Below are 14181 nucleotides of genomic sequence, written 5' to 3' on the forward strand. Positions count from 1 at the left end.
TCAAGGAGATAGCATTTGTACTAAATGTATTAAGATCCACATGATTAAAAGGAGCCAATTGCTGGGCACTGTGGCTCACACTTGTAATCCCAGCTATTTGGGAGACTGAGGCAGTAGGATCACTTGAGTCCAAGCATCTGAGGCTGCAGTGAGTTGTGATCATACCACTGTACTCTGTCCGGGTAACAAAGTGAGACAAAAAAGAAAAGGAGTCAATCATGCTAAGATCTGGAACAAAGCATTCTTGGCAGAAGCACTAGCTGCTGCAAATGCTCTTGGGTGGGTACAAGACTTATTGACCTTGTAAGGGGACCTTGTAGAAGAAATAGGCAACATACATGTGCTCCCCCAGCTTCTAGTGCAATAGCTAAAGTTCAACAAATAATTGTTGAATTATGCAAGTAAAACTCCACTAAAAAAATACTTTGATCTTTGGCAAGAGTATGAAACATTCTTCAGCTAAATCGAACTTAACAATGTCAAGGAAAATTTAAAAAGAATTAAAACAATTTCAAATTCTTAAATTGGCTGGGTGCAGTGGCTCACACCTGTAATCCCAACACACTGGGAGGCCAAAGTGAGAGGATCACTTGAACCCAGGAGTCCAAGACCAGCCTGGTCAACATGGCGAGACCCTTGTCTTTATGGAAAGAAAAAATTAGTTAGCCAGATGTGGTGGTGTGCACTTGTAGTCCTAGTTATTCAGGAGGCGAAGGTGGGAGGATCACCTGAGCCCAGGAGGTCAAGGCTGCAGTAAGCTGTAATTGTGCCACTGTACTCCAGTCTGGGCAGCAGAGTGAGACCTGTCTCAAAGAAGAAAAGAGGAAGAAAGATCCCCTGTCTGACATTTCTATTTCATAATTTGTAATATTCAACAAACATTCTATATTGGAACTGGGCTCATTTACAGACTTGAAAAGAAAGGAGGCAAGTCTGCTCAGAATCGACCTACTATTCTTATTCCAAGGTCCTCTCTTTAGAAGCTGTATTTTAAATAATCTCCCATCTATTTTCACCACCAGCAAGAATTTTATTTTTCTAATACATATTACCTAGTCTTGCAAACCTGATATAAGTAATTAAAAGACAGCAACCAAGAAATTAGTTGCTCAATGCCACTAAGGATAGTAGAACATATGAAAGTTTAGAAGGGACAAGGAAAAGTGGGAAAACTACTTCACTTGGCATATGGAAATCAGTCCTGCTGGCTGGTTGCCAAAGACGGAATGATTAAAGCCCCAGTGTGCTAGAAACTTTGAAGAGAAGTATAGAAAAGGTCTGTGCCCTCCTAGAGTTTATTATATCAACTACAAAAGAGCAGTTTGCAAAAGTCACAAATAAAGTTTTGAAGACTGAGATAAAGAATAAAACTTAGCAGGAGATTGGAAATAGAAGGACATAAAAAAGAATTGTTGAAGTCTTTGAAGGAAAAGACAAGGATGAACGATAAGCAGAAGAATGGGAAGAAAATATAGTGAATCCTAAAGGTTGACCTCATCAGAGTATTTATATAAGAGATACTGAGGTTTAAGATAAGTTGACTAAATACCCTGGAGTGAGTTCACATTATGACATCAAAATTTACACAGGGGATGTCATTGTTATTTACAGTTCACTTTTTTAAAAAGGAGAGGAAATGCTGTTTTGGAAACAATAGAATCACATACTTGAAAAGACTTTGAAAGATCATCCGGTCCTTGAAGGCTTGGTTAGCTGTCAGCCTCCAGCTGTAAGCACCTACAGGATCTGCCTCCGATTTCTAGCTAAGGCCACAGTCTTCCAGGGCATCCACCAGCTAATGATTGAGCAGGAATATCACAGTCTGGCTGTGTGTGCCTAATGCAGGGATCCTTTTGTTCTTTGCTCCAGAGTTCCTTTTTATGTTGGCCAAGGCTTTGTTGGATCTAAATAGCAATCTGAGACTCTCTTTGCCCTATCCTGCTTCTTCCTCCCTTCCCTATTACAGGAATCAGAGCAACATCACTTTCTGGAGGCTTTCCCTGCCTAATGATGTTTCCTTCTCTTTTTATCTTTCACAGACATTATACTCCCCACCCACCTATAGACCTCATGCAATCCTGACTCTATCTCCATATCTGTCTCCTGCTGGATATAATAAATGCAAAGAACATAGTCATAAAACATGTATCCAACAAAAGACTTATGTCCAGAATACACAAAGAACCTTTAAACACAGTAAGAAAACAACCTAATTTTTTATAGACAAATATTTCATTTAAATAATATACAAACTGGCCAGGCGTGGTAGCTCACAACTGTAATCCCAGCACTTTAAGAGGCCAAGGCGGATGGATCACCTGAAGTCAGGAGTTCGAGACAAGCCTGGCCAATAGGGTGAAACTTCGTCTCTACTAAAAATACAAAAATTAGCCGGGCGTGGTGGCAGGCGCCTGTAATCCCAGTTACTCAGGAGACTGAGGCAGGAGAATCGCTTGAACCTGAAAAGCAGGGGTTGCAGTGAGCCGAGATTACTCCACTGCACTCCAGACTGGGAAACAGAGCAAGACTCCATCTCCAAAAGAAAAACATATACAAATAACAAATAAGCACATGAAAATGTGTTCAATATCATAAGTCATCTAGAAAATGCAAATTAAAACCACAGTAATAGATATTACTACACACCCATTAGAACAGTTAAAGTTAAAAATACTGTCAATTCCAAGTGAGGTAGAGGACGTGGATCAACTGACACTCATACATTGATGGTGGAAGTGTAAAGTGGTATAATCACTTTGGAAACACAGCTTAACAGTTTCTTATTGTATTAGTCCATTCTCACACTGCTACAGAGGACCGCTCCAGACTGGCTAATTTATAAAGGAAAAAAATTTTAATTGACTCACAGTTCCACAGGGCTGGGGAGGCCTCAGGAAACTTAAAATCATGGTGGAAGCGGAAGCAAACACATCCCTCTTCACATGATGGCAGGAAGGAGAAGTGCCAAGCAAGAGTGGGGAAAGCCCCTTATAAAACCATCAGATCTCATAGGAACTCACTCACTATTACAAGAACAGCAGCATGAGGGTAACCGCCCCTATGGTTCAATTACCTCCCACCAGGTCCCTCCCATGATACGTGGGGATTATGAACTACAATTCAAGATGAGATTTCGGCAGGGACACAGCCAAACCATACCACGTTTTTTTTCTTCCTTGAGACAGAGTCTCACTCTGTCGCCCAGGCTGGAGTGCAGTGGTGCAATCTCAGCTCACTACAACCTCCGCCTCCCGGGTTCAAGCGATTCTCCTGCCTCAGCCTCCTGAGTAGTTGGGATTACAGGTGTGTGCCACCATGCCCAGCTAATTTTTGTATTTTTAGTGGAGACAGGGTTTCACCATGTTGGTCAGGCTGGTCTCAAACTCCTGATCTCATGATCTGCCCGCCTCAGCCTCCCAAAGTGCTGGGATTACAGGTGTGAGCCACCATGCCCGGCCCATATCACTTATAATGTTAAATGTATACTTACTATATGACCAGCAGTTCCACTTATAGATATTTACCCAAGAGAAATGAAAATGTGTACACAAATGGCATGTACAAAAATGTCCACAGCAGCTTTATTCATAATAGCCAAAAACTGGAAACAATCCAAATGTCCAAAAATGACTAGATGGACAGATCATGGTATATCCCTATAATGAAAATAGTACTTAGCAATAAAATAGATCAATCTACTGGTACATGCAACCAAATAAATGAGTCTCAAAAACATGTTGAGTCAAAGAAGCCAAATACATTAAAGGACATATGCAATTTCATTTCTATGAAATTCTAAACTGGCAAAACTAATCTAGTGATAAAAATTGGACCAAGTGTTGCCAGGGATGAGGGACTGACCACAAACAAGCACAAGGAAATTCTCTGGGGTGATAGAAATTTTCTATATCTTCATAGGTGGCATTTACACTCAAAATTTATGCATGTTGCTGCATGATTTTAAAAATGTGTTCCTGACATTTATAAATATAGTACTAAATAAACACTAAAAACTAAACAAATATGTCATTACTATATTTAATAATATTTGTTGGTATTACAAGTGGAATATTTATCTCATTTACATTTCTAGATGATTATTACTAGAAGAGGCTACTGGTATGTTTATTTTTCTTATATGCAGAGACTTTATCAAATTCTTTTATTCTTTTTTTTTTTTTTTTTTTTTGAGACGGAGTCTTTGCTCTGTCACCCAGGCTGGGGTGCAGTGGCGCGAACTCGGCTCACTACAAGCTCCGCCTCCTGGGTTTACGCCATTCTCCAACCTCAGCCTCCCGAGTAGCTGGGACTACAGGCGCCCGCCACCTCGCCCGGCTAGTTTTTTTTGTACTTTTAGTAGAGATGGGGTTTCACCGTGTTAGCCAGGGTGGTCTCGATCTCCTGACCTCGTGATCCGCCCGCCTCGGCCTCCCAAAGTGCTGGGATTACAGGCTTGAGCCACCGCGCCCGGCCTATTCTGTTATTTTTAAGCGAAGTTTTTTGGGGTTTCTAGGCATATAATCATATAATGACCAAAAGGAATATCTTAGGCTGGGCATGGTGGTTCACGCCTATAATCACAGCACTTTGAAAGGCTGAGGCAGAAGGATCACTTAAGGCCAGGAGTTCGAAACCAGCCTGGGCAACAAAGCGAGACCCCCGTCTCTACTAAAAATAATTTTAAAATTAGCTCAGCATTGTGGTGCGTGCCTGTAGTCCCAACTACTTGGGAAACTGAGGCAGGAGGATTGCTTGAACCCAGGTGTTTGAGGTTGCAGTGAGCTATGATTGCACCACTGCATTCCAGCTTGGGTGGCAGAACAAGATCCTGTCTCATTTTTTAAAAACAAATATCTTCATCTTTTATTATCCAACATTTATACAGGTTATTTTGTTTACTTCTCTTATTGCATGTGCTATTGTGCTAGTCTCTAAAAGAATAGTAATAATAGTGATTACCAGATGCCCTCTCCTTTCTATACGTTAAAGGAAACATCTGAACATCTAAGTGTTTAAAATACTACTCATAGGAATTTTTGTAAAATCTTTATCAATTTGTAGTTTCTATTTATACTTTGTTAGAAATGATTTTTAAATTTTTTCATTTGACTTTTTAGCATTTATTAATAAAACATGTTTTTTCCCCTTTATATTGTTGATGCAGGCTAGGCACAGTGGCTCATGCCTGTAATCCCAGCACTTTAGGAGGCTGAGACGGGAGGATAGCTTGAGCTCAGGAGTTGGAGACCAGCCTAGGCAACATAGTGAGATGCCTGTCGCTACAAAAAAACCAAAAACTTAGCCAACTGCGGTGGTAAATGCCTGTAGTCCTAGCTACTCAAGAGGTTGAGGCAGGACGATAGCTCAAGCCCAGGAGATCCAGGATGCAGTGAGTTATGATCTTACCACTGCACTCCAGCCTGGGTGACAGAGCAGGACCCTGTTTAAAAACAAAAAATAGTAAATGCAATGAAATATTATTGATGTCCTAATATTGCAGAAGTTTGCTTTCCTGGTACAAAACCTCTTGAATTATTCTTTTGATAAAGTACTACTAGGTCGGTGCAAAAGTAAACCCCAATTACTTTTGCACCAACCTACATTCTCTTTTGGATACATATTCACAAGCTAACTTGAACTTTGGGGTTTTTCTGATACTATCTTTATGAAGTTACAGTAAGGCTGGCTTCATGAAATGATTCAAGGAGTTTCCTCTTTTTCTCTCCCCTAAAATGGTAAAAATAGTTTAAGAATCCATCATTCCTTAAAGATTGCAAAGGACTTAATGTGAAACTCCCAAGTCTCCGTGACATTTTTAATAGTAGATATTTAATGTCCAATTTTTCTATGGTAATTAGCCTCTTCATGTTTTCTACTTCTTGGGTCAATTTTATTAGAAAGTCATTCATATCTCCCAGGTTTTCAAATGTGTTGCTTTTGAGTTTTAGTTGGTAATTAGTATTTTAATCTCTTTCTGCATCAGTGGTTATCTCATTTCTCATTCTTGCATAATTTTGTTCACTTTAAAAATCAGGATCATGACAGAATTATCTATCTTATTGGTGTTTTCAAATAATACAAAAAGGAATTGGGCTTACTTACTCAAGTTTTGAGGTTTTCTATTTTATTCATTGTTATCTTTATTGCTTACTACCATTTTGTTCCTAATAAAGATATATACATATGTCTTAATACATTTACAGTAATAAAATATACATATTTATAGTTTATATATTTTTTATTTGTGAGATGCCAAATTCTCTCTGGAGATGTAAAATTGTAACATCAACCAACCACCCACTTCCACACACTCATGGTTCTTACTGTGCTTATTTTAAAATTTTTTTCATAGCATTTATTTATGATCTTCTAACAAAACTTATGTTACTTACATATAGCTTATTGTTTATCCTGTCAATTTTACATGACTATAAAGTCCACAAAGTTGGGAACTTCCGTCTGTTCACCGATGTATCCCAAAGCCTAGAATGGTGCCTGACACAAGGTAGGTGTTCAATAAATTGTTAGATAATCATCACATGACTCATTTTACCTAGGCAAAGAGCAAAACAGAAATACTACAGGTGTTCATTCATTCACCAAGATCGAGTTCAGCATCTACTATGTGTCAGAACTGTCCTGGTGTTGACACAAGTCCCCACCCTTACCAAACCAACAGTTTAGGGCATATGAACAGGAATGGGAGGCAGAAGGATACTGCGGATCAATGAATAAATATATTGGCTTTACAAATGTACTCTGTATTTCTTACTAATCTCATACTGGCTGCAGTATCTCACTTTTCGATTCTATTATCCTTTACTCCACAATCCTAACAGTTTAAAATGTCAGTTTGTCAAATCCTTTAAACGCAGAGGAGATTCCAAAAGAGACAAAGTCTTTGGGCGGTAATTGCCCATCAACTTTACCACCTTTAATAGTTTCCCAACGCGCGCAAGTGTAAAACCTAGACCATGATAGGACTACGGTGTAAATGGAAGGTGCTTCACTGAGGGTCCCGGCTGCCTTCTGCAAAGGCGAAGGTCGCGCCGGCCACGCGAGGAAATCTGCCTCGCTCACAACTAACAGGCGCACATCAATACTTCACCAACCGAGGGAGCCCAAAATCACCACACGCGAAAGTCTCTGCCGGCGGACACATTGCACAGCACGCCCATGCGCACGCGCAGCCCCTCCCGAGCCTCCACTCGCCGTCTTCGCCCCGCCTTCGGACCGGAAGGAGTTGTTGGCGCTTCCGTTGGCCTGCGACCCTGTAATTGCCTCGGTGATGTCGTGGGTTCAAGGAGCGTCCTTGGTCCGGGGCCCTGGAGACAAAGGGGACGTGTTTGACGAGGAGGCAGACGAGTCGCTCCTGGCGCAGCGGGAATGGCAGAGCCACATGCAGAGACGAGTCAAAGTAAACGTGGTGTGGACGGCGCGGGGTGCTGGGTTGTGGAAAGAGGCACGGAGTTGTGAAGAAGCTGGGTCCAGAGTGGCCCCAGCCTGGCCCGGCGCTGCCCTCTTTATCCCTAGGAACCCGGTCCGACCCGCGTCTTGCTAGGATTTCTCAATGGTTACTTGAAAGCGTGTAAAACAACAAGACGCGTTCTTTGAGCGCCTAGGGGGTGCGTTAGAAGCTGAGGACCGACCAAAATTAACTATGTCTAGACTTTGAACAGTTTGCAATTTGTTGAGGATCGCAGGGAAAGGAGCTGGGGAGAAACATACACTAACTATACTAATTATGGCTGTCAAAGGACGTGTACGCAGTTTAAATGGGTTGCTTGAATGGGTGGGGAGCCTAAAGTTAAGGAGTGGTGTTTATCAAGACATATTGAAAAGATGAACTTAAGCATGCTGTCAGAGGGGAATAAGGGAAAACTAATGTGGAATACTGGTGTCTAGGTAAGGGAATATTAAAGTTGGTTTCTTTTTTATTTGTTAGATGTAAGTTTTTCATCTCTAGTTTGTCTCACTATTCATTGAAACTGAGCTTAATTTCTGTGTGCAGCCTTCAGAACCTAGTTCTGGGTGAGGACCGAGTAGTGAGGTCCACATCAACTTAATATATTTGCCAACCATTAAATTGCCGCTAAAGCTGCAGTTGGGAATCTACCTTGTTTAATATTTCAGTAAAGTGGTATTTGCTTAGCCCAAAAACCATATTGTCAATTACAACAATGCTTTATGTGAGACTGGGGCTATGCTAGTAAGTATTGAGCATCTTGAATGCTGTGGCACCGTGAGAGATGCAGAACGAAATCACTACCCACACAGCCTTTGCAGGTTAGTTGAATTTAGGTATTATGCAAAATTTCTGAAACCAGACTTCTCATCATCCTTTTTTTTAAAACAATTTCCTCTCTGCTTTGCTGTGTCTCCTCACCCACCCACACCATTCCAATCAGTTGGCAAGACCCCAGATGTGTAATTTTCCATGTATCCTTTTTGCGAATACGTTGCTAACCCTGGGTTTTGTTTTTTGTTTTTTGATCTTTTGAAGTGGTTAGAAAAGTGTATTTTGTGCTTAGGATATTTTTCTAAGGCATCACAAGTTACACATCCAAACTCTTCAATGATATACTATTTTATATTCTAAAGGAGAGGCCTTTAAAGAAAACTTGTACATTATTCTACTATAAATCCAATTGATTCACCTACCAACAGAGCCTAGAAAGAAAGAGACGTTACAGAAATTGTCTACTACATAATGGTCAGTTGATTCATTGTATTTATGGTTTTCCTCCTTCTTGTAAGGTCAAAACTATGTATTCTAGCTCTTTAAGGAGTAAAAATACACTAAATGTCCCATCCTGTTGCTTTCTACCTGTGAGATACCACACAATATTAGTAGTCAGGAAAGAACAGGAAAATATGAAGTTTGTCTCTTAAAAAATATAAAAATGTATGGTGAAACCCTGTCTTTACTAAAAATACAAAAATTAGCTGGCCGTGGTGGCATGCGCCTATAGTCCCAGCTACTTGGGAGGCTGAGGCAGAAGAATCACTTGAACCTGGGAGGTGGAGGTTGCAGTGAGCTAAGATTAAGCCACTGCACTCCAGCCTGGGTGACAGAGCGAGACTCCATCTCAGAAAATAATAATAATAGTAAATATATATATATAGAGAGAGAGAGTTATGATTTTAAAACATCAAGCATTACAGACTGTGAAATTAAGTAAGAACTTTCTGTATGAGGCCAAAGATACATTTAAAACATATACAAGAAGATTTTTTTCCTGAGTAGAATGCAAACTTTGTTTTATATTAAGCTTCTGTGAATTTTCAAAATGTAAACTACCAGGGCTTTTCCACATCAGACAAAAATCAGGAATGTTCACCTTCACATCCAAAAAGAAAAATTAAAAAAAAAAAAATTCAAGTAGAAGTTCAGCAAGAATGATTTAAAATATGAAATGAATGCCCAAAATTTTAAATTTTCTTTTTTTTTTTTTTTTTTTTTTTTGAGACGGAGTCTCGCTCTGCCGCCCAGGCTGGAGTGCAGTGGCCGGATCTCAGCTCACTGCAAGCTCCGCCTCCCGGGTTCACGCCATTCTCCTGCCTCAGCCTCCCGAGTAGTTGGGACTACAGGCGCCCGCCACTGTGCCCGGCTAGTTTTTTGTATTTTTTTAGTAGAGACGGGGTTTCACCGTGTTAGCCAGGATGGTCTCGATCTCCTGACCTCGTGATCCGCCCGTCTCGGCCTCCCAAAGTGCTGGGATTACAGGCTTGAGCCACCGCGCCCGGCCGAAAATTTTAAATTCTCAACAGACAGTTCAATTTGATGGATCTCTCACTAAACTTCAGTTTGAAACAACAACAAAAAATACTGTTTACTAAAACATAAAAAACACTTCCAGGAAATTATCCAATTTGAAAAATAAAAAATGTAACCCATAGTAAATAAGAAAAATACAAGAGAAAATCATTTATTGGAATCAAGAGAATACCATGGACTTAAAAACTTCCTAAATCATTAGCTTATCCTATATCACCATGTGTAGAAAACTATAACTAATTAATGTAAGATAGTTTTTATTAGTTGCATAACCTAAAAATATGAGGAAATTTTGGAATATATCTCTAAAAAGACGACTGAATTGTCACTGAAATATATATTTCTTGAGACAGTGGGCAAAGTTCCCGTTTATGGGAAATATCTTCCTTTTTTCACATACATGAAACTGAGAAAAATTACATCAAATGAGAAATATTTTTCTCTAAAAAAACTTAAATACCCCAATAATGCAATACTTGGGAAATGTACATTTTCAAAACTCAGACTTGAAACAGGTTATTATTAAACAAATATACATAAATCTTATTGTTTGGCATGATTTTTCAAAAATTAGAGAACTATTTAAACCCCATACTGTGCTTAAATCATATTTCAAACTTACATACCTAGTGCTTTTATGTTCTGAATGTAGAGTCTTCAATTTAATGACAATCTAGACTGAACCCTGTAATATACAAGCAAGTCACAGTTCACTTCAAAGCAAAAGGAATAATTAGTCTTCTGTTTTTATCAAAATCATGATATTAAGATAACTATACAATTTAACTAGGATTTATCTGTGGCCAGTGATGGACCCAGAGAGCATTGTCTTATGGCATTCTGTGAAAGTCTTTGTTCCTTCTTTTCTTTTGGCTTCTTCTGAAACATCTTTTTCATCCGCCTCTCGTTCTTCCTCCAGTTTTTTCAAAGGTTGAGCAGATTCTGATAATTTTTTTGAAGGGTATAGCTGTGGTCTGTGCCTTTTTGAAGGACAAAGGCAATCTGCCACAAATATCATACAGAGTTCTAATAACAGTCCAGAATGCAGAGTTGCTAAAGGAAAAACAGTATATGATCCCCACACTGGCAATCCAAGGTCTTCAATAAAGTAGTTATGGCAAGTCCTGATCCACATAGATAGCTGAAAGAGTGCTGACATCCTACTCATCTGAACAGAACCTGGACCAAACCATGATGAAATGGGTTCAATACTCTTCCACTGTTTATCACTTAAAAAGTTTATGAAGTCCTTCTTAGTCCTTGGACCCTGAAAGTGCCTAAATTCACTATCTTTACAATCATAAATAGTAGGAAGAGCAGTTATTGTAAACTGTTCAGTCAGTCCTGACTGCTCTGTGACATCTACTTTCACAACATTAACCTCAGATATTCTCCCCATTCAGCAAAACTTTCGCATTCCGGTTGAAGGTTTTGACAAGCAGGGCACCACAGGGCATAAAATTCTATCATCCAGTCTCCTTCCAGCAGCTCTGTCCAGTTCTCGTCCATGATGATACGTATGTTGCTCTGCTGCCTGTGGGTCCAGGAAGCACCCCAAAGCAACAGTACCAGGACTGCCAGGGGAACTACAAGACTCCTGGAAGGTGCCATGTCTGCCACTTGCCCACCTCACAGCAAAAGTGGAGGCCCAATACTAAGTTTTTTAAAAACTGTGATTATCAGTGTTTTGAAAATTGCCCAGTAACTCTAGACTTCAAAAGTGGATAAGTAATGATAAACCAATAATAAACTTATGAGAAGCATAGTCTGCTTTAGTTATATTGTTATGCCATATTATGGTCAGTAACACAGTAAAGGCCTAACTCATCAGCTTTCTAAATTGGTTCTGTACTTTTCTAGAAAAGCCTACATGTGGTATACTCGGTGTTAGTTACAGCTGCAGTTCTCCATTACTTATTTTTAGGAAGGTTATAGAGATGGAATAGATGCTGGAAAAGCAGTTACTCTTCAACAGGGCTTCAATCAAGGTTATAAGGAAGGCGCAGAAGTCATTTTAAACTATGGACGACTCCGAGGAACATTAAGGTAATTTTTAAAGTCTAAATCCTGGATCATTTTAACCTCAATACTACCGGAGGATGTTTCTGTAAAAATAAAGTGTTTAAACTGAAGTGCTTTTCCTTGTGCTAAATATGCTAAAGTGTGTCACAGAACATAGAATTATATTGCCTTCAAAAAGTCAAAATCGTTATCAGCTCATCCACTTTAATATGTGAACTACATATTGTCCTTTCGTGCAAAGAAATGGTAAGAAGATGTATACTTCTGCTACCTGAACAATTATCTATCTCATTAAAAGGTCTTCAGATTTTGAATAAAACTTTTAATACTTCCACACAATATGACAGACCTCTAGACTAGAAGTACATAATGAAAATAGTTGGTAATTAAGAGAAAATTGATTTCATTTACTTTAGTCCTGAACATTGAATACTTGTCAGGATACCATTGCAATAATGGCATATATCAGAGCCAAGTGGTCAAATGATACACAGAGCCAGGAGCCTAGCAGCCTTGTCCTCTTTGATGCTTTATACCAAGCTTGTCCAACCAGTGGCCGGCATATCACATGTGGCCCAGGACAGCTTTGAATATGGCCCAACACAAATTCATAAACTTTCTTAAAACATTATGAGCATTATGAGATTTTTTTCATGATTATTTTCTTTTTCTTTTTGAGTCATTAGCTATCATTAGTGTTAGTGTATGTTATCTGTGGCACAAGACAGTTCTTCCAGTGAGGCCCAGGGAAACCAAAAGATTGGACACCCTTGTTTTATACCCTTTAAACTGCTCTTGGTAGAGAAAAAAAAAATGCTTCAAAGAAGCACTCATTTTAAAGAAGAGTAGATGATAAAAGTTAACAAAACAAAACCGAAAAATTTATTGTGTTTGGCGTTTTAGAAAATCCAACATTAGGAACCAGAATTTAGTCTGCTACAGTAGGAAAATAGTCAATGTGAATATTCACATCATCAAGTTAATGTTATATAACCTTAGAAAGCTACTGCTGAATCTTTTCTATCAGTGGATTCTATTTTTAAATACTTTTCATAACCATTATTTTATGACATGGCTGATATTAAATCTGTTAGGACTGGAAGCATTTTTACCTTTTTCAAAGAAATTGTTAGTAGTTCAGCAAACAATGTCTACTCTGTGACATAAGCCCAGGAAAGTGAAGTCTCTTTAAAACTTTTTTTCTCTAACCTTCATTCTTGATGGCAAGCAACTATATGCTTAGAACAATGGTTTTCAACTTTGGTTGCATCTTGAAATAAACTCTGAAACTTTAAAAAAAAGATACCCCCAGAGATTCTGATTTAATTGGTCTGGAGTATAATCTGGGCCCTGATAGGTTGCAGAGCTCTTCAGGTGTTTCTAATGTGCATCCATGATTGAGAATTGCTAGTTTAGAAGCTGTTTAATGTCCTTAAAGAAGAAACTAATTTTTGTTTCTTGGAGTTGTATTCATCTTCAACAGATATTACATAGTCATAAGAGAAAAGTATAAAATCAGGAAAAGTGTATATAGAGTTGTGAAAGAGGGGTTATGAATTATAAACAGATTTATGATTAAGTCCAATTGATAAACAGTCTTATATTTTTAAGTCCTATTTTGCTATTTAACCCTTGTTTATATTTTTGTTTAGTGCTTTGCTCTCCTGGTGTCACCTTCATAATAATAATTCAACTTTGATCAATAAAATAAACAATCTTCTGGATGCAGTTGGCCAGTGTGAAGAGTATGTGCTCAAACATCTGAAATCAATCACTCCACCGTCCCATGTTGTAGATTTATTGGACTCCATTGAGGATATGGACATTTGTCATGTAGTTCCAGCTGAGAAAAAGATTGATGAAGCTAAAGATGAAAGACTCTGTGAAAATAATGCTGAGTTTAACAAAAACTGTAGCAAGAGCCATAGTGGGATAGATTGTTCATATTTAGAATGTTGTAGAACGCAGGAGCATGCACATTCAGAAAACCCAAGCCCCACGTGGATTTTGGAACAGACAGCCGGTTTAGTTAAACAGCTGGGCCTATCAGTAGATGTATTACAACACCTCAAACAACTATAAAATTATCTTCCCTTTTCTAACGAAAATAATGTTCAGAACATTTGGTTTCCTAACAATCGAAATTTGTACTGGTTTCTGCATCAAACACCTCAACAGTAGGGTTATCCTTTATGGAAGTTTGAAATTAACACTATTGTCTTCAAAATTAACACTATTAAATGTAATATAAGCCTTTTTTCTTTGTCACTGGTAATTTTTATGTAGTTTAAGATATGGTCAGAAATTTCCATTGTCATTGACATTTCCAAACTTGTGGTCAAAATGAATTGTTTTCAGACTCATTAGCAAAAGTGAACAAG

At 38.7% G+C, this 14181-nt stretch overlaps 1 protein-coding gene, 1 long non-coding RNA gene and 1 pseudogene across 2 annotated transcripts in view; 1 reads left to right on the forward strand and 2 right to left on the reverse strand.

Moving 5' to 3' along the window:
* LOC105497762 (uncharacterized) overlaps positions 1-7237 on the reverse strand; it is a 124025-nt gene extending 116788 nt beyond the window's left edge. Inside the window, exon 1 of the long non-coding RNA XR_011622303.1 lies at positions 7113-7237. This is a non-coding gene — a long non-coding RNA (uncharacterized lncRNA). The remainder of the gene's footprint in view (positions 1-7112) is intronic.
* On the forward strand, positions 7224-14057 carry YAE1 (YAE1 maturation factor of ABCE1). Its single transcript, XM_071095066.1, has 3 exons — positions 7224-7417; positions 11703-11824; positions 13453-14057. Exons 1-3 carry the CDS (start codon positions 7289-7291, stop codon positions 13880-13882), a joined length of 681 nt encoding a protein of 226 aa, XP_070951167.1. The 5' UTR covers positions 7224-7288; the 3' UTR covers positions 13883-14057.
* Positions 9758-11703, reverse strand: LOC105497758 (thioredoxin-related transmembrane protein 1 pseudogene; annotated as a pseudogene).
* Positions 14058-14181: the final 124 nt, after the last annotated feature.

Source organism: Macaca nemestrina, chromosome 4 (assembly GCF_043159975.1).
Source record: "Macaca nemestrina isolate mMacNem1 chromosome 4, mMacNem.hap1, whole genome shotgun sequence".
In the NCBI taxonomy this organism is placed as follows: Eukaryota; Metazoa; Chordata; class Mammalia; order Primates; family Cercopithecidae; genus Macaca; species Macaca nemestrina.

Coding starts and splice junctions, on each gene's coding strand:
- YAE1 (XM_071095066.1), top strand. CDS start 7,289: ATGTCGTGGGTTCAAGGAGCGTCCTTGGTCCGGGGCCCTGGAGACAAA. Junction 7,418..11,702: donor ACATGCAGAGACGAGTCAAA/GTAAACGTGGTG, acceptor ACTTATTTTTAG/GAAGGTTATAGAGATGGAAT. Junction 11,825..13,452: donor CGACTCCGAGGAACATTAAG/GTAATTTTTAAA, acceptor ATTTTTGTTTAG/TGCTTTGCTCTCCTGGTGTC.